Genomic DNA, 24049 nt, shown 5'->3' with positions numbered 1-24049 from the left:
ACAAAAAAGACATGGAAGATATGTTTGCAATTTTAATATATTTACATATTATTGCGATATCGCCTCAAACAAAATAAGATACCAAAGTTAAAGTTAAAACTTTAAGGAACTAAATGTCCAACATTTATAACTTTAAAGGATACATTAAAATAACAAAAGGAAATGTTAAGTATAACGACAAGTAGTCTCACGTAGGCATGACAATGGGATAGGATGACGACACGTTTTATGTTCCTCGTCCCCATGCCCTAATCCTATAAACTTACCCGTTATCCTACTTATATTTAACAAGGATGATAAATTGAATTTCATCTCCGCCCTCGACAGATTCAGGTGTCTCGGCCCTATTCCTGCAGTGAATAATTTTTTTAATAAAAAAAAAAAAGTATTTTTCAGCCTCAAGCGCAATGTTATTATGCATTATCCATTAAAGAGATGACGATGATCGATGGCTATGGTGATAGAGAAGAGAGAAAACCGAGAGTGTATGTATGAGAAGAGAAATCACTTTGAGAGGTGAGTGTCACATGAGAGACTGAGACTCTGAGTGTGTGAGTGAAATGATTTATGGTTTGCGTTTCTATTTATATAAAATGGGTAATAAATGGGTTTTATACATTCGGTACATGTTTGGATAAGGGTTTGGGATGGATACCTATATCCCCGTTACCCTTCCTGTATCCATGTTTTGAAATCGGAAAAAACAAAAACACAATCAAAGCATGAAAAATCATTAAATTGGACTTGGTTTGGACGGATACCCGTTGATATGAGTTTTATTGTTATGCCTAGTCTCATGAAGTCGTCATAATAGGTATATTGAGTAACTTAGCCCCAGTATCAGCATGTTTTCCACCAAATTCGGGATTAAAATCAAAGAAACTGTTTTTCCATTCAACTCAAAGACATTTCGTGAGAATTGGCTATATATCATTCACTATATATAGCATGATCAACAACAAAACATATGGAATTAAATTGAATTCTGAATATAAATGAAGAGATCAAATTAATCCCATGAACATGGTTTTAAAGAGTAATAATCAAACAATTAAGCTCAAATGACTAATGTTTTTAAAGAAAAAAATGAATTATTTCAGAGAACCCAAACGAAGAATTAACACCAAAGAGTCCCAAAGAGATCACAATAGACAAAATATTTAAAAGATATAGTTAACCCTTTTATTCATTTATTTATTTTATTTTTCTTTTATTTTAATTTCTAAAAACAATATATAACATGAAAAATAGAATCCCACAAACAAGCCAGGACCAAAAATAAGCGGTTCATGAGCGTAGTACGGTTTCGTGGAAACGGCATTTTCAATTAGACTCGATAAACAAAATCCATGGCTTACTTTAAAATTATCTTTTTCTCAATCCTTATTCGATTCCTTTGTTTTGCAACTATCAAGGCACAGGACTCTATTTGTTCCTCCAATGGTACCACAACCAATAGCACCTACCAAATCAATACCAGGACACTCCTCTCTTCCTTATCATCAAAAGCCGTCGGCAACACCGAATTCTACAACACCACAGTCACCACAGGAAACCCCTCTGATTCTGTCTATGGATTGTTCATGTGCAGGGGTGATGTCACCTTTCAAATCTGTGATGAATGCATAGTTAATGCAACTCAAAAACTTTCCTTAGATTGCCCATTATCCAAACAAGCTGTAATTTATTACGAAAATTGCATGGTTCGATACTCCAATGAGTCTTTCTTTTCCACTGTTTCTACAAGTCCTTGGTATGCACAGTGTACATATGCCAACGTCTCAAACACGAAAAGCTTCATGCCTTTATTGTTTTCAACCTGGTACGAAACTGCAGATGAAGCAGCACGTCCACTTATTGGAGACATAAAAAAGAAGTTTGCAACAAAAGAAGCACGAGTTTCGAAAAATCAGACCCTATACTGTCTAGCTCAGTGCACGCCAGACTTGTCTCCTAACAATTGCAGAACCTGTCTCTATACTGCTATTGATCTTCTTCCTCTGTGTGGTTATGGAAAGGTGGGTGGGAGATTTCTTTTGCCTAGCTGTAATGTTAGGTATGAACTATATCCTTTTTATAGGTCTATTAATGCTCCTTCGCCAAATGAGCTTGTTCCTCAAACAAATCATTCAAACCAAGATTCTAGATTTTCACAAGATCCAATTTATCTTTCCTATAATTGCTCAAGAAACAACAGTACAATCACTAACAATAACTTCAAATTACTTCTCTCTTATCTGTCCTCCAACGCCACAATGGCAGAAATTTCCAAAAAGTAAAAGTGGAAGAAATGGTGTACGGCCTCTTCATGTGTCGAGGTGACCTTCCCGTTCACCTCTGCGGTCAATGTGTTAAAAATGCAACGGATCAAATATACTCAAAGTGTCTTTGATGTCCTAAGGGCATAATTTGGTACAGCCACTGCTTGGTTCGCTATTCAGATCAAAAAATCCTCTCTAACATTGAAACAAGTCCTATGTATAGAGATATAAATATCACTGATTACACCACAAACCAAAACTGGTTCACTAGTACCTTATCGAATCAGTTATCTCAACTTGCGAATGATACAGGGGACAGTGATGAAAGATATAAGACTAATTCATTAAAACTGAATGATAAACAAACCTTGTATAGTCTTGGACAATGTACGCGAGATTTGTCTAGTGAGGGTTGCGCTACTTGTCTAAATAATGTGATCACTACATCAATTCCATGGTCAAATTTGGGTAGTGTTGGGGGAAGAATTATCTATCCTAGCTGCAATCTGAGGTTTGAATTGTTCCCTTTTTACATGGAGGGTGACGAAGCTCAGCCACCTGGGAGTCCACCTTTACCACGAAATGCAGGTGAAGTCTTTGCTCCAATTTTACATGTAGGATTCGATTCTTGAATTATGTGAGTGTAATGATCTAACAATAGTACCCTTTCATTTTTCCTTTTATGATAAATGCATATACTCTCAAGTCAGAACATGGAACAATCTTTAGTCGGACTTTATATATCTTTTGGTCGGATTTCGAGTTACGAGAGCTTCTTTTCGAGTTACAAGAAATATATATTATTTGCACTTGAATAAATCACATACGACCTGGATATTAGTTGAGAAATCGGATTTCACACATTATTTCAGGTATGGAGACAATGGATGGATCAAACACCTTTAAGTATATTGGACCCAAATATTAAAGAAGATTATTCTACAAATGAAGTCATTAAGTGCATTCAGATTGGTCTATTATGTGTTCAAAATGACCCGAATGCTAGACCTTCAATTGTGACAGTTGCTTCTTATCTTAGCAGTTATGCAATTGATTTACCAACTCCACAAGAACCTGCGTTTTTCTTGCATGGTAGAACTTATTCCGACGTTCTTGCACAAGAATCAAGTTCTACTCAATCTGCCAATAGTTCTGCACTTTTCTCATACAATCAAATGTCTGCAAGTACTTTTATTCCTCGATAGTTTATTAAATTTTATTTAGCTCTATAATTGTTGTCAACAAACTATGTTTTCTAGTATCAATTAGTATAAATTTGAAATGATTTAGGAAATGAATATTTGTAATTTGTGTCATCTATGGGATTTGTTTCCTTTTTTTTTTGTCGATGAATGATGTAATTTGTGTAATTTGTATGGGATTTGAAATGATGTAATTTGTACTTTGTTTATATACCTCTATCATTGCAAATAAAAAATAAAAGAAAACTCCATGGCTTGCTCGAATATTTTCTTTTTCTCTATCCTTGTTTGTTTCCTCTATTTTGCCACTATCAATGTACAATGACATATACGAGAGAAGAATGTCTCAGCGTGGAAGACAATGATTTCCCATTCTTTTGCTCTCCGTGGATTAGGTTGGACGGCTTTTAATTACTTTTTAATGATAGAAACAGGTGGAGTAAGAACTATTGTCGCCTCGTGCTCATTCTGGTTTAGTCGAGCATGATCGCTGGTTTTTTTATGTATTAATGAAACATTATGCTTGCAAGGTTGATGCTTTTAGGCGAGCTAGGCTCTTTGGTAAATTAGTGCATTGTACTCGGTGGTTGGTAGATGCATGGAAACAAAAAGTTGATAAATTTGGCAAGCAAAGGATAACCTACAAAAGGCACATATTGAGAGGAAAACGTTGTGGTTCAAATATAACTCCACCTATCCCTCAACGTACTCTCTATTACTAGACAATGATGTGAGATCCAATGTACAAATCGACTTACGATGCTTAAACGCAAAATTGCTGATTGTTTCAATGGAATACGCTCAAATAGTTATATATTAATATAGACCTAATCACTATTCCTAGTGTGATAGCATCTATACATAACGAACTTAAACTGAGTTTACATGACCCACTTAAACTGAGTTTAATTATGTACACTTAAACTCAGTTTACATAACCTACTTAAACTAAGTTTAAATGTGATTACGTAGAATCATTGAACAAGTTTAAACTTTTAGATGTACACTTAAACTTAGTTTACATGACATACTTAAATTGAGTTTAAGAATATACACTTAAACTCAGTTCACATGACATACTTAAACTGAATATGGGTTTTGGGTGGTAACCAAGAAAGAATGAAGAGGCTTTTTGAAAACTATATTTTATGGAAGGATAATTTTCTCATTTCGGAGATCTTGCATATTATATGTAGACGATGGGATTCGAACACTGGACATCCCACTTCTCCATATTTAAAATGTGTGAGCTCTATCCCTTTAAAAAATATGTGTGGGCTCTAGCCTGGCTACTTGACCAAAAATGTTATAAGTCGTCTTCCATCAACTATAATTTATCAACCATCAATTATAAATTATCTCCTTAAAAAAAAGTTATATACTATCAGTCATCAGCTATCAATTGTCTTTTGTTTTTTTTTATTGTCAGGAATCTAAAAAGAATTAAATTTAATTTGCACATACACAATGGACCGTCATAATATTCATAAGGATCTGAAGCACCCTTAAAAGAAGCCCTAAGGCCTCGGGCGCGTATTATCCATGGCGCCGCCTCACTAATCTCTAAAATCTTCTAGAAACCGCCCTAAATACATAAATACCCCTATTACTTGGAGACTAAGCAACCGAAACCCAAGCCCATAGGAGGCTATAAATACCACCCTTGAGAACACTCTCATCTATCCAAGAATTAGTCTAAAACCCTAGCATACGATTCTCAACCCTAGAATCCTTATTGTACTTTTTTTGCAAGTACAGTTGGCGCCGTCTGTGGGAAAAGGTAAAACTAACCTTGACCACTTTCTTCTCGAATAGTAATCCGGCGATTCGAGCCGATTTTCCTACTTTGAATCGTGTTCTTTCTACTGCGATTCACGAGTTTCAAAGCTTAGCCTTACCAAACCCTAGTCGCACCTCACGTGTGACTGGGTGAAAAACCGCATGGCAACTCCAGACGAAGCCGAAGTCATGAAAGCCCAAATCGCTCAACTGCTCGAGCAAAACAAAGCTCTCCTTACTTTAGTAGAAACTATCCAACAAAAACAACATCAGGAAAAAGCCGACTTTCACCACGGTGATCTTGATGAACCAGAGCCCCAGCCTTTACCCGCCGAGATATGGAATGCTCCGGTCCCATAAAATTTTAAGCCGCCTCATCTAACCTCTTTCGATGGGAAGGGCGATCCGGTGGAGCACGTGACTGTCTTCAACACTAGGATGTCAGTGTATTGCGTCGCTGACTCTCTCAAATGCAAGTTGTTGGCCGGAACCTTCACCGGTGCAGCACTACGTTGGTATATGAGCCTACCCCACTTCTCTATCGTCAGTTACCAAGACATGGTAAGGAAACTCACCTAACAATTTTCCGCTAGTCGCCATCGCAAGGTCTCGTCTACCAGCCTTTTTAACGTCCGGCAGGGACAGAACGAATCGTTGAGAGAATACCTAGCCCGCTTTAACGATTCCACGATTGAAGTATCTAATCCTAACCAAGAAGTCTTTGTGGGAGCTTTTCAAAATGGGTTAAAAGTCGGACAGTTCAATGAATCACTCGCCCAGAAGCCCGCCGATTCGATGGGAGAAATCATTGCCCGGGCTGAGTGTTACGTAAAGGGAGAAGAAAGTAACGCTGAGAAGAGGACTAGAGATGTTAAAGAAAGGGGAAGTTCGGGATCAGAGTGCAAAAATCAATACCTTCCCCCAACAAGGGATAGGGGAATATTCAAAAAGCCGCACGAAAGGGGTCCTCATCAATACTTGCCCGACCACTTCACCCCTCTGAACACCCAACCTGAAAAGATTCTCAGGGAAGTTCTCGAATCGAGAATAATCCCACCAGCTGCAGAACCTCGTGCCAAGTACATGGGCCTCAACAGAGATTCTTGGTGCAAGTACCATCAGGTGCTAGGCCACGACACAGATGAGTGCATTCACTTAAAAAGGGAAATCGAGAAGCTTATCCAGAGCGGGAAATTGAGAGGTTACGCCAAAAACAATGGAGAGAGGCATCGGCCGAAGACAGCCCGCGATAAACCCGCCGCCGAACCCAAACATATGCTCCACACCATCTCAGGTGGTTTTGCAGGAGGCGGGGAATCCAGTAATTCCCGAAAGAAGTACACCCGCCAAGTAATGCTTTTAGGAGACGCCCATGTTTCAGAGAAAATGCTAACTATTTATTTTTCTCAGGAAGATTTCGGACAAGTAATTCCTCATGATGATGATCCCTTGGTTATTTCTTTCCAACTTCTTAATTGGGAGATCAAGAGGGTAGTCGTGGATACTGGCAGCTCTGTAGATGTTCTTTACTATGATGCTTTCAGCAAGATGGGGTTAAGCGAGGAACAACTTCAACCTTTCAAAGGAACCTTGTCAGGTTTCACTGGAGAGAGAGTACACGTTCGTGGTTATGTCACCTTGAAAACCACTTTCGGAACAGGGGATCAACATAAATCCATCAAGATTAGATATTTGGTGATTAACGCGCCCAGTTCATACAACGCTATCATTAGGCGTCCTTCCATCAACCTTTTAGATGCTTTAGTTTCCACTAAACACTTCATGATGAAGTACCCACTCGACAATGGGCGAGTCGGGATAGTGAGGGGCGATCAGAAGATTGTTGGTGTAAGCCCTAGAGGCCAATAGTTTATGTTAAACCTATCTTATGTATCATGACTTTTATTATTGAATAATATATGGCACTCTTTATTATATTTAGATAATGTTAATAAAGTCCTTAGAATAGATAGTTTGTGTAATAATATATTAAGTGTGACTTAATCATGAGATTACATTATCTTATAGAACGCTATTCTTAAATGTATCCGTAGTCAAAGCTTTAATATGAATAAAGGATAATACTAAAGCGTCGAGACTATTATGTATGTAGACTGATGACCGCATCTCATGGGTCATAGATATGAGATATCAAGTCTATACATAGATATAAATATTAGGAGTAATATTTATATTGGATTGACCCACTGTGAGAATACTACATAGTAAGTTATGAAATTGTCATAAGATATTCTTACAATGATAATAATGTATATTGCTCTTAGACCTGAAACCACTATGATCTCTAGATGTGGACTCAAGTGCTTTGTTGCCATTCTAACGTTGTCTGTAAAAGGATAACAATAACGTTGGTTGATGGGCAGTTGATGAATCATGCTGAGGGTCATGAGTGTCCTAGATGGGATTTGTCCCTCCTCATAAACAGGAGATATATCTTTAGGCCTCTTGATGAAATATGACTATAAATATGCATGGCCATGCCGAACTAAGTCAATATAAGATATTGGACTTATTCGTTAAATAGTATATTTCGGAATCAAGATAAATAAACATTGATCTATACAAGGGTGACACTATCTATGCCTTGGGATCAATGAAGATATTGTGACAAAGGAGTAATTATACACCTATGTGTTATCATGAAAGGTTTCGTCAGATCACTTGACATTCTTGTCACTTGGGTAGCAATGATGTGTTGCTAGATACCGCTCATTGTTTATGGTATTAAATATTAGATTTAATATCATTGCCAACGTGACTAGAACCTAAAGGGTCACACACAAAGAGCAGTCAAAAGAGATATGTATAAGTATGACTTATATAAAGGGTGCGCTTAGTGAATAATGCTAATGGTTTAGCAAAATTTGCTAAACTCGTATTGGGCTTAGTGAAGTCAAAAACGAGTTTGACTTGCAAAGCACATAAGGAGTTATATAAATAGAACCCTAGTGCAATAGTTTGCGGTTACGTATTCTTCGCAGAAACCCTAGTTCTCTGACTTCCGTCTTCTTGGCTAGCACCGAGGTTTTGGAGGAGCACTGTTCGTGTGGACTTGATAGAGGCTCTGCTGTTTGCTTGGCTGTGATCGTGATTCCAGTTCGCAGATTCCACCGATCGTTTCAGACTAATCGTTCAAGGTAACAATCGAATCACTGGTTCAAGTTCCAATTCGTAATGATCCAAGGAAAGTAAATCGAAAATTTTATTCCGCTGCTTATTTTGTATATGTCGATTTACCTTCAGTGGTATCAGAGCCAATTACGAAACCTTGAATCGGATTGCTTTGTTACTGTTTTATGTTTTAATTTTGATTAAACATATTGAACGAACATAAATAATAAAGAAAATTAAAATTGGCATCGCATCATATTATGCTTTCTGTGCATGTGTTTTCGATTTGATTCAATGTTTCAGAAACCGTTTCTGGTGAAACATCGACGTTTCGATTATACATATCGACAGAAACATGATTTTGATCGATCATAAAACGCAGTTAATAATAATATCAATCACGTGTATGTGCATGGCTTTTCGAACCGTTTTGATGTTTCAGAAACCGTTTCTGGTGAAACATCAAACCTTTCGATCATACATATTGACAGAAGCATGATTGGTAAATTCTGTGTAACAACGGTATATATGATATACTGGATTTGATCATAGTTTAAACAAGTCAGATGATATTTTTCATGTTAATTGATCTGATGTATGGAGCTTCGTAACCGATTTTGTGTACTCTGGTGAAGCATCCTAGACTCGGTCATGATACGTGAATAAACAATCAGAGTACTAGTTTAATAAAGATCAGATTGTTGTAACAGAATTAGGGTTTGCCGAAACGATTAGGGTAATCAGAAACGTATCAAATGTTGATGCGAAATGCGGTGCTAATTCAAAGTGAATCGTTCATGCTGACCGGGCAGCGGAACCCCCGGCTAATCTGCGTAGGGTGATCACATGTCGAATTTTAATTTAATTTATTTAATTATAAGGAATAATTAATAATAATAAAAGTGTGTTTGTTATTATTATTGTCATGTGAATGATTATGGCCTTAGTCTTTTTATTTTATTTCTTTTGGATATTAAAATACGGCCTGCGTGCCGTACCTTTCTCTTATATCTCTATTGTACATTCTCTTCTCATCCACTCCCTCGTATGTAAAACGAGTTTTCTTCATATGTAATGTAAATAGAATACAAAGGAGGTAATAGGGCTCAAGACGTAAGAATTGTCCTGGAAGTCAAGCTTGGAGAAGCAAGGTCGTTTCTAGGATTAGTTTAGATTCTCTCATTGGCTTGAGAGAGTCATAACGTTAGGATGGCCATAATCATGTCACTTTTATTTTGTATAAATGTTATGCATGTTTTGATTGGAGTGCGAATATATGTGATATATAAGCCGTGGTGAGGTGAGATCAAATTTAATAAAAATCCTTCAATTTAAATATTAAGTTTAAAGCTTTCCAAAAGTTTAACACCCTTCAAGACTAATATCGAATATGTGGGTTTTGCCTCCGTAAAGCGCATATTCTATACTAGTAAGTTGCGGTGCGGTAATCCAATTTATCCAAGTGTTATTCTTTTGGGTCAAACTTAACTAAATTAATTTTAATAAGATTAGAATAAATTTAGAAGATATAATTGGACGACTTCTATATGATAGAATTGAATAAAGAGTTATTCCGCCAATTGATTTGAAAGTTGTATAGGATACAATTGGAAATGTTCCTACCTAAATAGCTAAGTTTTAAGTACAGCCCCCGTTGACTTAAAACAAGGTGAAATAAGGATTTCAATCCACTAGAAAATATTCCAACGGGATTTTCCGAGTCAAATGTTTGAAGGTCATTTGATTTGAGTAAAATAGTGGGAGCGTATTTAATTAAAGACCAAATTAAATATATTTTCATGATACTTATTTTGCACATTTTAAATTGTAGATGGCTAATAACGTTTCCACAAACATTTTGCGATCCCTCATCGAAAAGGAAAAATTGACTGAAACAAATTTTATAGACTGGTCCCGTAACATGAGGATTGTCCTCACCCACGAAAAAAAGCTGTATGTGCTGGATGGACCCATTCCTGAGGCACCTCCTGCTAGAGCTTCTGCGGCTCTCAGAAATGCTCATACCAAGCATCTCAATGATTCCGTAGAAGTTTCATGCATCATGTTGGCTTCAATGACTCCCGAGCTGCAAAAACAGCATGAAGGGATGACAGCGTTCGATATGATCGAACATCTGAAGACTCTTTATGAAGAGCAAGCCAGGCATGAGAGGTTTCATGTCTTTAAAGCCCTGTTTTCCACCAAGCTTTCAGAGGGAGGTCCCGTAGGACCTCATGTGCTCAAAATGATTGGGTACTCTGAAAACCTAGCTCGTTTGGGATTTGTCCTTGAACAAGAGCTAGTCGTTGATCTTGTGCTGCAATCGTTGCCTGAAAGCTTCAACGGTTTTGTCCAGAACTTTCTAATGAATGATATGGACAAGACACTACCACAGCTTGCAGCTATGTTGAGAACTAGTGAGAAAAACATGAAGGGAAAAGGAAAGGCTGCTGCCATTTTAATGGTTAATAATGGCAAGTTCAAAAAGCACCATAAGAAGCCTAATAAGTCTAAAGCAAATGGCAAAGGCAAAGCTATTGCCAAGCCATCAACCAAAGCTTTGAAGCCTACTGGAGGCGTGGCTAAGGATGGTAAGTGCTTCTATTGCAACAACACTGGGCATTGGAAGCGAAACTGTCCAAAGTATCTGAAAGATAAGAAGAATGGAAATGTTCCTACTACTTCTGCAGGTATTTTTGTTATACAAATTAATATGTCTACTTCTACATCATGAGTATTAGATACTGGATGTGGTTCTCATATTTGTACTGATGTGTAGGGTCTGAGAAAGAGTAGAGCATTGGCAAAAGGCGAGGTCGATCTTAGAGTTGGCAATGGAGCAAAGGTTGCTGCTTTAGCTGTTGGAACTTATGTATTGACCTTACCTAGTGGTCTTTTACTTAATTTAGAAAACTGCTATTATGTACCTGCCATTAGCAGGAATATTATTTCAATTTCTTGTTTGGACAAGGCTGGTTTTGAATTTACAATAAAGAACAAATGTTGTTCCGTTTATTTGGATAATATTCTTCATGCTAACGCAAATTTGAGTAATGGACTTTATGTCTTAGATCTCGATATGCCTATCTATAACATTAATGCTAAAAGGTTGAAACCTAATGAGTTGAATCCAACTTACCTTTGGCATTGTCGTTTAGGACATATAAATGAGAATCGCATTTCCGAACTCCATAAAGATGGATTTTTGGATTCTTTTGATTTTGAATCATATGAAACATGTCGATCTTGTTTATTGGGAAAAATGACAAAAGCTCCATTTACCGGTCAAGGTGAAAGGGCTAGTGATCTTTTAGGTCTCATACATACTGATGTGTGTGGACCCCTAAACATAACTGCTAGAGGAGGCTTTCACTACTTCATTACATTCACTGATGACTTTAGTAGATTTGGATATGTGTATCTAATGAAACATAAATCTGAATCATTTACTTTCTTCAAAGAATTTCAAAATGAAGTAGAAAACCAACTAGGCAAGAAAATCAAAATGCTTCGATCTGATCGAGGTGGAGAATATTTGAGCTTAGAGTTTGACAATCATCTTAAAGAATGTGGGATACTGTCCCAACTCACACCTTCTGGAACACCGCAATGGAACGGTGTATCTGAAAGGAGAAATCGAACCTTGTTAGACATGGTCCGATCTATGATGAGTCATGCTGAACTTCCAAACTTCTTATGGGGGTACGCCTTATTAACTGCAGCTTACACACTTAACCAAGTTCCATCTAAAGCGGTAGAAAAGACACCATATGAGATATGGAATGGTCGAAAACCCAATGTGGGACATTTTAAGATTTGGGGTTGTGAATCTTATATAAAACGACTTATGTCTACTAAGCTTGAACAAAAATCTGAAAAATGTTTCTTTGTGGGATATCCTAAAGAAACTAGAGGATACTACTTTTACAAACCACCTGAAGGCACAATTGTTGTTGCTAGAACTGGAGTCTTCCTTGAGAAGGATTTTGTCTCCAGGAGAATCAGTGGGAGCAAAGTAAATCTTGAAGAAATTCAAGACCCACAGAGTACTGAAATACCGGTAGAGGAACAAGGACAGGATACTTAAACTATTATGACAGAAAATCTTATCCCAGTAACACAAGAACCACGTAGGTCTAGCAGGATACGTCAAGAACTCAAAAGATATGGGTATCTCATATCTCAAGAGGGTGATGTATTGCTCATGGACCAAGATGAGCCTGTGACTTAAACGGAGGCCATAACTGGCCCCGAATCTGAGAAGTGGCTTGAAGCCATGAAATCTGAAATGGATTCCATGTACACAAATCAAGTTTGGAACTTGATTGATGCACCTGAAGGAATTAATCCTATAGGATGCAAGTGGGTTTTCAAAAAGAAAATTGACATGGATGGAAAGGTTAGTACCTACAAAGCGCGATTGGTTGCTAAAGGCTTCAAACAAATTCATGGTGTAGACTATGATGAAACCTTTTCACCAGTTGCAATGATTAAATCCATTCGGATCTTAGTTGCCATCGCTGCATACCACGATTATGAAATCTGGCAAATGGATGTCAAAACTGCTTTCCTTAATGAAAATCTTCTTGAGGACGTGTACATGACACAACCTGAAGGTTTTGGCGATCCTAAAGCAACCAAAAAGGTATGCAAGTTGCAGCGATCAATCTATGGATTGAAGCAAGCTTCTAGAAGTTGGAATCTTCGCTTTGATGAAACTGTACAACAGTATGGATTCATTAAAAATGAAGATGAGCCTTGTGTTTACAAGAAGGTTAGTGGGAGCATAGTTTCATTTCTGATTTTATATGTAGATGACATATTATTAATCAGAAATGACATCCCTACACTACAAGAAATCAAAACTTGGTTAGGGAAATGCTTTTCTATGAAAGACTTAGGTGAAGCCTCCTATATATTAGGAATCAGGATCTATAGAGATAGATCACAAAGATTGCTTGGCTTAAGTCGAGGTACATATATAGACAAAGTCCTGAGACGGTTCAATATGCATGATTCCAAGAAAGGATTCATTCCTATGTCGTCAGGATTAAATCTATCAAAGAATCAATCCCCTTCGACTAATGACGAAAGGGATCGAATGCGTGATATCCCATATGCTTCAGCAATTGGTTCTATCATGTATGCTATGATATGCACTCGACCAGATGTCTCATATGCTTTAAGTGCTACGAGCAGATACCAGTCTAATCCTGGCAACGATCATTGGATTGCTGTCAAGAATATCCTTAAGTACTTGAGAAGAACTAAGGATACCTTCTTGGTCTATGGAGGTCAAGAAGAGCTCTCTGTAATTGGTTACACTGATGCTAGTTTTCAGACCGATCATGATGACTTTAGATCGCAATCTGGATATGTGTTTTGCTTAAATGGCGGTGCTGTGAGCTGGAAAAGTTCAAAGCAAGAAACAGTCGCTGATTCTACAACTGAAGCCGAGTATATTGCTGCATCCAATGCCGTAAAAGAAGCTGTTTGGATTAACAAATTCATTTCTGATCTTGGAATAGTTCCAAGTATTGTGGATCCCATTGAATTACTATGTGATAACAATGGTGCAATCGCACAAGCCAAAGAACCTAGATCTCACCAGAAATCCAAACACATACAAAGGAGTTATCATCTTATTCGAGAGATTATCGAAAGAGGAGATGTTAAAATATGCAAAGTACCAACATTGGACAATGTCGCCGATCCACTTACTAAAGCTCTTGCCCAGCAGAAGCATGATGGTCATACTAGATCAATGGGTATTAGGTTTATGCCTAATTGGCTCTAGTGCTAGTGGGAGATTGTTGGTGTAAGCCCTATAGGCCAATAGTTTATGTTAAACCTATCTTATGTATCATGACTTTTATTATTGAATAATATATGGCACTCTTTATTATATTTAGATAATGTTAATAAAGTCCTTAGAATAGATAGTTTGTGTAATAATATATTAAGTGTGACTTAATCATGAGATTACATTATCTTATAGAACGCTATTCTTAAATGTATCCGTAGTCAAAGCTTTAATATGAATAAAGGATAATAATAAAGCGTCGAGACTATTATGTATGTAGACTGATGACCGCATCTCATGGGTCATAGATATGAGATATCAAGTCTATACATAGATATAAATATTAGGAGTAATATTTATATTGGATTGACCCACTGTGAGAATACTACATAGTAAGTTATGAAATTGTCATAAGATATTCTTACAATGATAATAATGTATATTGCTCTTAGACCTGAAACCACTATGATCTCTAGATGTGGACTCAAGTGCTTTGTTGCCATTCTAACGTTGTCTGTAAAAGGATAACAATAACGTTGGTTGATGGGCAGTTGATGAATCATGCTGAGGGTCATGAGTGTCCTAGATGGGATTTGTCCCTCCTCATAAACAGGAGATATATCTTTAGGCCTCTTGATGAAATATGACTATAAATATGCATGGCCATGCCGAACTAAGTCAATATAAGATATTGGACTTATTCGTTAAATAGTATATTTCGGAATCAAGATAAATAAACATTGATCTATACAAGGGTGACACTATCTATGCCTTGGGATCAATGAAGATATTGTGACAAAGGAGTAATTATACACCTATGTGTTATCATGAAAGGTTTCGTCAGATCACTTGACATTCTTGTCACTTGGGTAGCAATGATGTGTTGCTAGATACCGCTCATTGTTTATGGTATTAAATATTAGATTTAATATCATTGCCAACGTGACTAGAACCTAAAGGGTCACACACAAAGAGCAGTCAAAAGAGATATGTATAAGTATGACTTATATAAAGGGTGCGCTTAGTGAATAATGCTAATGGTTTAGCAAAATTTGCTAAACTCGTATTGGGCTTAGTGAAGTCAAAAACGAGTTTGACTTGCAAAGCACATAAGGAGTTATATAAATAGAACCCTAGTGCAATAGTTTGCGGTTACGTATTCTTCGCAGAAACCCTAGTTCTCTCACTTCCGTCTTCTTGGCTAGCACCGAGGTTTTGGAGGAGCACTGTTCGTGTGGACTTGATAGAGACTCTGCTGTTTGCTTGGCTGTGATCGTGATTCCGGTTCGCAGATTCCACCGATCGTTTCAGACTAATCTTTCAAGGTAACAATCGAATCACTGGTTCAAGTTCCAATTCGTAATGATCCAAGGAAAGTAAATCGAAAATTTTATTCTGCTGCTTATTCTGTATATGTCGATTTACCTTCAAAGATAGCACGAGAATGTTATCATGCCAGCCTTAGACTTGGAGTGAAGAGCAGCGAAACACTCAGCATAAATCTCATTGACCTAGATCCCCAGGAAGATTATCAACAGGAGCGGGTAGAACCATTTGAAGACTTAAAAGATATCAGGATCGGACCAGGTCATCATCAAACCACTAAGATCGGAACCTCACTTGAGATAGCTGAAGAAGAAAACTTGGTTTAACTTTTACAAGAAAACTCCGACCTATTTGCGTGGGCCCCATCTGATATGCCTGGAATTGATATTAAAGTGGCTTGTCATCTTCTGGCGGTTAACCCTTCTGTGAAACTGGTGATGCAGAAGAAGCGAAAAATGGGTGAAGAAAAGAGAAAAGCAGTGGATGAAGAGGTGAGAAAATTAAAGGAAGCATATTTCATCAGTGAAATCAAATACCCTACGTGGCTCGCGAATACTGTTCTGGTGAAAAAATCTTCGGGAAAGTGGAGAATGTGCGTGGATTACAAACACTTGAATATGGCGTGCCCTAAAGATCCATACCCCTTACCAAATATAGATCACCTGATAGACAACGCCGCCGGATACAAAACCTTGAGTTTTATGGACGCCTATTCCGGTTACAATCAAATCAAAATGGATCCTTTGGACGCCCCTAAGACTGCTTTCATGACAAATCAGAAAAATTATCACTATGAGGTAATGTCATTTGGTTTGCGAAATGCAGGAGCAACATTCCAACGCTCTATGGACACTATATTTAGCGCTCAAATTGGAAGGAACCTGGAGGTATATATTGACGATCTCGTGGTGAAGACACCGGCTGAGAGAAAACACTCGATGGATTTAAAGGAAATTTTTCAACAAGTACGGAAGTCAAACATGCGCCTTAACCCCGCTAAATGCACTTTTGGAGTTCGTGCAAGAAAGTTTCTGGGTTTTCTTTTAACCAGAGAGGGTATTGAAGCTAACCCGGATAAATGTCAAGCCATCATCAACATGAGAAGTCCATGCAACATTAAGGAAGTTCAACAGTTAACAGGAAGATTAGCGGCACTATCTAGATTCCTTTCCTGTGCGGGAGACAAATCTTTTTCTTTTTTCGCCACAATAAAGAAAAAGGAAAGATTTGAATGGACGCCGAAATGTGACGAAGCTTTTCAGAAGATCAAGATCTTTCTCACCACGCCACCTATTCTTCATCGCCCAACACAGGGGGCGCTCCTATCCCTAAACCTTTCGGTTTTGGAAAACGCTCTGAGCTTTGTCCTGGTCGAAGATTCAGAAGAAAGGGAGAAGCCGGTGTATTTCGTCAACAGAGTCTTTAAAGGAGCAGAATTGCGATACCAGAAAATTGAAAAGTTAGCATTAGCAGTAGTAGCAACCGCTAGAAAGTTACGCTCTTATTTTCAAAGTCACAAAATAATCATCAGAACCAATTACCCAATCAAACAGATTCTCATCAAACCAGATTTGGCAGGAAGAATGGTATACTGGGCAGTCGAGCTATCAAAGTATGACATCCTATTCGTTCCCCGAAATAACATCAAATCCCAGGTACTGGCCGATTTCATGGTTAAGTTCACTTCCCCCGTCCAAACATCCGCCCCTTATGTTTGGTAATTATCGGTCGATGGGTCGTCAAACATGAAAGGAAGCGGGGCGGGTATCATCTTAGAAGGCCTTGGCGACCTACTTATCGAACAATCATTAAGGTTCGAATTCAAGGCCAGTAACAATCAAGTGGAATATGAGGCCTTGATAGCTGGAATGACCTTAGCACGAGAAATGGGTGTAGAGAAGCTCAGAGCTCGGAGTGATTCTCAGCTGATGACCAATCAAATCTCCGGAGAATACCAAACTAAGGATTCATAGCTTTCTAAATATCTCTTAAGAGTGCAGAATCTAGTTGCGGCTTTCAATTTCTTCGAGGCCATCTACGTGCCTAGAAGCAAAATGTACGAGCAGATTTGCTAGCAAAACTAGCTAGCACTAAACGACCAGGCAATAATCGAACAATGATTCAAGAAGTGGTATCTACGCCAAGTTGTGAAACAAAGGAAGTCCTCTCCACGACCCAATAGACGAAAGGGTGGATGACACCAATCCTGAAATACCTGACAGGTTCTTTTGATCCCGTGAATGAAGAGGAAAATCAGTTAGTTAGAAAGAGAGATGCTAAGTTTACCATAGTAGCGAGAAAGCTTTACAAACGAGGGAGGGTCACGCCTTTATTGAGATGTCTGGGAGAAGATGAGACAGATCTGGTTCTTTTAGAAGTACATGAAGGAGTGTGTGGAAGTCACATCGGCGGGCGCTCTCTCGCAGCTAAGCTATTGCGGACGGGCTATTTTTGGCCCAAAATGACTCAAGATTGCTGCGAATTTGTTAAAAAATGTGACAAGTACCAACGATTTTCTGATAAGAAAACCGCCCCAGCTAATGAACTGAATTTTGTGTTTTCTCCTTGGCCTTTTCACAAGTGGAGGGTTGACATCGTGGGGCCTTTTCCCCGCAGCCTCAGGACAGTTGAAATTCCTCATCGTTGGAGTGGATTACTTCACGAAATGGTGGAGGTAGAAGCGGTATCAAAAATAATAGCGTAACGAGTCATAAAATTCTACTGGAAAAAAATCATCTGCCGTTTCGGACTTCCTCGAAACATCGTAACGGATAATGAGACTCAATTCGCCAGCTCAAGAGTGATGACATAAAACTGCAAGTGCACGGTCTTACCGAAGTAGTATAAAAGAGTATCGTTCCGACAAGGAGTAGTTCAATTTAATTAACTTTTTAGAGATGATTAGAAGGGAGGAGAGAATTGTAAGTTGGGGGTTTTCAAGCGTTTGAAAGAATATAATAATAAAAGGAGCCTTGGGATCGTTGGTTTCCTCTAAATAACAAGTCCTTCTCGAGCCAAAACCATAAGCTTATAATGTTATGTTAGACCTAATTTCTCAAGACAGTTTCTCTTATGTTCCTCTAGCAACCAAGCCTATTTCGCTGACTTGATTACTATTAGATTTTGGTTCCACTAACAACCAAGCCTATTTCGCTGACTTGATTGTTATTAGTTCCCTTGAAGATTGAAACTATATGTCTCAAAGATTGCAAAGCCTATTTCGCTGACTTTGCAATCCTTGTCTGAATTCACTTGTTTGAATATCAAAGCTCCACTTTCGTTTTATTAATTGATATTTGGAATAATGGATAAACAATTATCAAACCCTCCACTTCCGTTTCCACAGTTTGATAATGGTTGATCCATGTTAAGACGGTGAATCCAGAAAAGAAATTAGGGTTACATAAGATTAAGGCTTAGAGCTTGGTTTGATTAGGATTATGTCATTTAGACTTATCCAACAATCCCAGGACAAGGAGAAGTCTACTCACTCATGTTCATCGTAGACATGGGGGAGAAGAGAGAAAGCATAAAAGTAAAAGACAAGAAAGTAAAGGAAAAGAACTTTAATTAGAAAAGCAATTGTCACTTATTGTATTCCAAGTAAAGATGAATATTTGTGATGGCTAGCTACTCTATTTATAGTACACATTTGACTAAAAATCTAAGCAAGTATATTCCAAGAATATTCCACGGTAGATTGTGCGCCAAAATAGAATAGCTTAGAATCCAAGCCAAAGCAGCAAAAGGTGTTCTGGAGGGTGGCACGGCCGTGCCAAGGCTAGGACAGGCCGTGCCAGGCTTCTGACTTGTGGGAGACATATTTTGTCTCTCAATCTTCATATTTTCGTGTCCAATTTGCTCCAAACCCCTTTCTTTTGCTCCAAGACTCAATCCATCCAATATTCTTCCCTGAAATATAATAAATTGCAATTTAAAGTAAACTATCCTAAAAAGGAAATAATACTAATATAAAATTATATAAAATCTAAATAAAACTAAACTAAAAAGCATATTAAAATAGACAATAAATGACTCATCAAACTCCCCCATACTTGAATCTTTGCTTGTCCTCAAGCAAAAGGCATAAACATAGTAGCATCAACAGTTAATTCAAATGACAATTCAATTAAAGCACATGTCTCCTCAAGGGCTTAAATCCCAAATGTACACTAATCACAAACTCAAGCATTTCTTGAAATCTTTATTTAACCCAACGATAAAGTTTCAAGTGAGTGTGTGTGTGTGAAGTCCAACCCTTTCTTGCTCCTGTATAAGGTAGGTATTATGAGGAAACATGGTCTAATCCTAGCACTAAACTAACCAAGAAAGATTCCTTCTACAATTCATATAAGAGAGATGGGAGTATTTGAGAATCTTTGTTCTTTGCCATTTGCACATTTTAAGTTCTTTATTTAAGGAACAACATCTTCACGTAGGAGGTCGGAGGGCCTACCCCCTTCCCCAATCTAGATTCAATGGTATCCCTTAAAACATCATCTTCACGTAGGAAGTCGGAGGGCCTACCTCCTTCCCCAATCTAGATTCAACGATGCTTTTTAAAGTTTTTCTCAAGATAACAATCACCTTCACGTAGGAAGTCGGAGGGCCTACCTCCTACCCCAATCTAGATTCAGTGATGAGATCTTGGAACTTATTTGGCTTTTTGGCTTTTTATGAACTGCCTTATACTCACTTATACTACTGGCGCTTTGAGAATCTTCAAAGGTTAATGCACCACTAAGATTAAAACGTTTTTCCTTAAAATACCTATTCATACATTTACTCAAGGGAAGCAACTTTGTGTTTTTCTCATTGAAGAATTTTATTCACTTTAAAACAAGATGTGGGTATATCAAGAAGACTTAAAACACAAGAGTTTGCTTTCATGTACAAGAATCAACAAAATAAGAGGAGACAATGAAAATTTGTGTCATGATTTTTTCAATAGAAATTAGCTACTTAACCATGCCTTTTACAATAAAACAAAACAAAAGAATAAAGTTCAAGGGAGTTTGGAAACACTACGACTAAAGACACTTTATTAGGCTCCCCCCACACTTAGGAGAAGCATTGTCCTCAATGATTCAAGATAAAAGAAAAATAAAAGAGAAGGAGAGGTAAAAGAAGAAGAAGAAGAAGAAGAAGAAAGAGAAAGAAGGGAAGAGTGGAAGAGGAAAGCTCACATTTTTATCATTGAGGTCCATATGGAGGACCTTGGAGGTGAAAGTGGTACATCATGTTCCGAAGCATTTGGTTATTTTCTTCGGATATGCGGTTGCCCCTTTGGACATCGTTTCTTATGCCCATGAGTTCAACACCTTGCCTTTGTTGCTCGGTGCTTATTCTTTCGACCTCGGTAGTCATCCATGCCCATCTTGCATCTTCATGTGTTTCATCCTCATTAGGGTCATGGTGATCCTCATCATGCTGCAGTTGTGTACCTTCCGCTTCTTGGTGCAAGCGTGCACCCTCTGCTTCTTCATTATTCTGTTCTATGTGCACCTGTGGGTCATCATCAAAACACAACAAATTTGCTTCCACCTTGGTGTTAGTTCGAGATGGGTTAGGCAATAAAATCAAAGTGGGCACATTGAGCTGGAGTGTATAAACAAAGGGGACTCGAGGTTTTATGAAATTCATAGAGATAAGAGTTTATATGTTTAGTCTATTGTTACCCTCGATCTTGTTTATCCCTTGGTCTTCACTCACACCGAACCGCCCAGCTATGTATGTTATGTGATGAGTCATTTATATGATATTTTAATATGCTTTTTAGTTTCGTTTTATTTATATTTTATATTAGTATTATTTCCTTTTTAGGATAGTTTACTTTAAATTGCAATTTATTATATTTCAGGGAAGAATATTGGATGGATTGAGTCTTGGAGCAAAAGAAAGGGATTTGGAGCAGATTGGACACGAAAATACGAAGATTGGGAAACAAAATATATCTCCCACAAGTCAGAAGCCTGGCACGGCCCGTGCTAGCCTTGGCACGGCCGTGCCACCCTCCAGAGACCTTTTGCTGCTTTTGCTTGGACTCCAAGCTATTCTATTTTGGCGCACAATCTACCGAGGAATATTCTTGGAATATACTTGCTTAGATTTTAAGTCAATTGTGTACTATAAATAGAGTAGCTAGCCATCACAAATATTCATCTTTCTTGGAATACAATATGTGACAATTGTCTTTCTAATAAAAGTTCATTTTACTTTATTGTTATTTACTTTTATGCTTTCTCTCTTCTTCCCCTTGTCTACGATGAACATTAGTGAGTAGACTTCTCTTGTCTTGGGATTGTTGGATAAGTCTAAATGACATAATCCTAATCAAGCCAAGCTCTAAGCCTTAATCTTATGTAACCATAATTTCTTATCTGAATTCACCGTCTTAACATGGATCAACCATTATCAAACTGTGGAAACGAAAGTGGAGGGTTTGATAATTGTTTATCCATTATTCCAAATATCAATTCATAAAACGAAAGTGGAGCTTTGATATTCGAACAAGTGAATTCAGACAAGGATTGCAAAGTCAGCGAAATAGGCTTTGCAATCTTTGAGACATATAGTTTCGATCTTCAAGGGAACTAATAACAATCAAGTCAGCGAAATAGGCTTGGTTGTTAGAGGAACCAAAATCTAATAGTAATCAAGTCAGCGAAATAGGCTTGGTTGCTAGAGGAACATAAGAGAAACTGTCTTGAGAAATTAGGTCTAACATAACATTATAAGCTTACAGTTTTGGTTTGAGAAGGACTTGTTATTTAGATGAATCCAACGATCCCAAGGCTTTTATCTTTTCCTTTATTTTCTTATAATTAAAAATCCAAACTTTTAACCTTTGAAACTTTCATCTAATCATTATTAAAAGTTAATTGAATTCATAACTCCCTGTCGGAACGATACTCTTATTTTACTACTTCGGTAAGACCGTGCACTTGCGGTTTTATCTCATCAAGTTTTTGGCGCCGCTGCCGGGGAGTTATTGTAATTTGATTAACTTTTCAATAGTGTTTAGTCTAAAAAAAAAAAAAAAAAAAAAAAAAAAATTATTTAAGTAAATAAAATATATATATAAAAAAAAAAAAATATATTTTATTTCTTTTTCTTATCTTTTTTTATTTTTTTATATATCTATCTATCTCTCTATATAAAAAAAAAAATATATATATATATATATATATATATATATATATATATATATATAAAAAGAAAATATATATATATTTATATATAAAATCTCTTTTTCTTTTTTTTTCTTACTTTTTTTTTATATTTTTATTTTTTATATATTTATAATATATTTTATTTCCTTATCTTATTTTATTTTTATTTTATCTCCCTCCCTTTCTCCTTATTTTTTATTTTCTATCTTTAACCGTTTTGATTTCAGGCATGGCTCAAAGACAATAATAACGACATGGATGAGAAACGTGCTCTTAAAGAGTATGGAATCACATCTTCAGATGAGTCGTACGATGCTATTGTGTACCCAACGGTTGAGGATATTAAATTTGAAATAAAGCCTGCACTTATTTACCTGGTGCAGCAAAATCAATTTTTCGGATCACCCACTGAGGATCCGAATTTTCATATTTCAACTTTTCTAAGACTCAGTGGAACTTTGAAGGCAAACCAAGAGGCCGTAAGGCTGCACCTCTTTCCTTTCTCCTTGAGGGATAGAGCTAGTGCTTGGTTTAATTCATTGAAAATTGGTTCTATAATTTCATGGGACCAAATGAGGAAGGCATTTCTCTCCCAATTCTTTCCCCATAGTAAAACTGCTCAATTGAGAAGTCAAATCACACAATTCACTCAAAAAGATGGTGAATCTCTTTACGATGCGTGGGAGCGTTTCAAAAAAATGCTTAGGCTTTGCCCCCATCATGGTTTTGAGAATTGGCTTATTATCCACACTTTTTATAATGGTCTTTTGTTTTCCACAAAAATGAATGTTGATGCAGCTGCAGGTGGAGCTTTAATGAATAAAACTTTCACAGGAGCATATGATTTGATCGAGGACATGGCATACAACCACTATCAGTGGACAAGTGAGAGAGTTATCACTGAAGGTACTCCTCCACCCTCTAAAAAAGAGGAAGGTATGTGCCAGGTTTCTACCCTTGATCATCTATCTGCTAAGGTGGACACACTTCTTAAAAAATTTGATAAATTAACTGTAAGTGTCGTCACACCTGCTCTTGTCTCACCACCTTGTGAATTTTGTGGAATATTTGACCATACTGATGTTGAATGCCAACTAGGTAGTGTTGCTAAAAGTCCCGAGCAAAATTTTTATACCTTTGGACAACAAACAACACCACCCATTTGTGCAAACAACGAAAGAGTCTCTCAGAAATCCAGCTTGGAAATTTTACTAGAAAAACATGCTATGGAGCAATCCAAGCAATTTCAGGAACTTAAAAATCAAACTGGATCTTTGAATGACTCTTTTGTTAAGCTTACATCTAAAGTGGACTCCATTGCTACTCACATTAGAATGCTAGAAACTCAAATCTCTCAAGTAGCCCAAAAAGTAG

At 37.4% G+C, this 24049-nt stretch overlaps 2 protein-coding genes, 1 long non-coding RNA gene and 1 other non-coding gene across 4 annotated transcripts; 3 read left to right on the top strand and 1 right to left on the bottom strand.

Moving 5' to 3' along the window:
• Positions 1 to 1349: 1349 nt before the first annotated feature.
• LOC25480760 (cysteine-rich receptor-like protein kinase 6) lies at positions 1350 to 3466 on the top strand. The gene is made up of 3 exons (XM_024774389.2): positions 1350 to 2056; positions 2419 to 2875; positions 3134 to 3466. Exons 1-3 carry the CDS (start codon positions 1350 to 1352, stop codon positions 3464 to 3466), a joined length of 1497 nt encoding a protein of 498 aa, XP_024630157.2.
• A 7469-nt stretch (positions 3467 to 10935) lies between these two features.
• On the top strand, positions 10936 to 11341 carry LOC120580919 (uncharacterized). The gene is made up of 2 exons (XR_005646706.1): positions 10936 to 11064; positions 11154 to 11341. It is a non-coding gene; the product is annotated as an uncharacterized lncRNA (long non-coding RNA).
• A 2134-nt stretch (positions 11342 to 13475) lies between these two features.
• On the top strand, positions 13476 to 14171 carry LOC120576081 (secreted RxLR effector protein 161-like). Its single transcript, XM_039827056.1, has one exon. It carries the CDS (start codon positions 13476 to 13478, stop codon positions 14169 to 14171), a length of 696 nt encoding a protein of 231 aa, XP_039682990.1.
• Positions 14172 to 23295: 9124 nt separating this feature from the next.
• LOC120576255 (small nucleolar RNA R71) lies at positions 23296 to 23402 on the bottom strand. Its single transcript, XR_005642332.1, has one exon. It is a non-coding gene; the product is annotated as a small nucleolar RNA R71 (small nucleolar RNA).
• Positions 23403 to 24049: the final 647 nt, after the last annotated feature.

Source organism: Medicago truncatula, chromosome 6 (assembly GCF_003473485.1).
Source record: "Medicago truncatula cultivar Jemalong A17 chromosome 6, MtrunA17r5.0-ANR, whole genome shotgun sequence".
NCBI classification, from domain to species: Eukaryota; Viridiplantae; Streptophyta; class Magnoliopsida; order Fabales; family Fabaceae; genus Medicago; species Medicago truncatula.
This window is presented reverse-complemented; position numbering and strand designations above follow the sequence as displayed.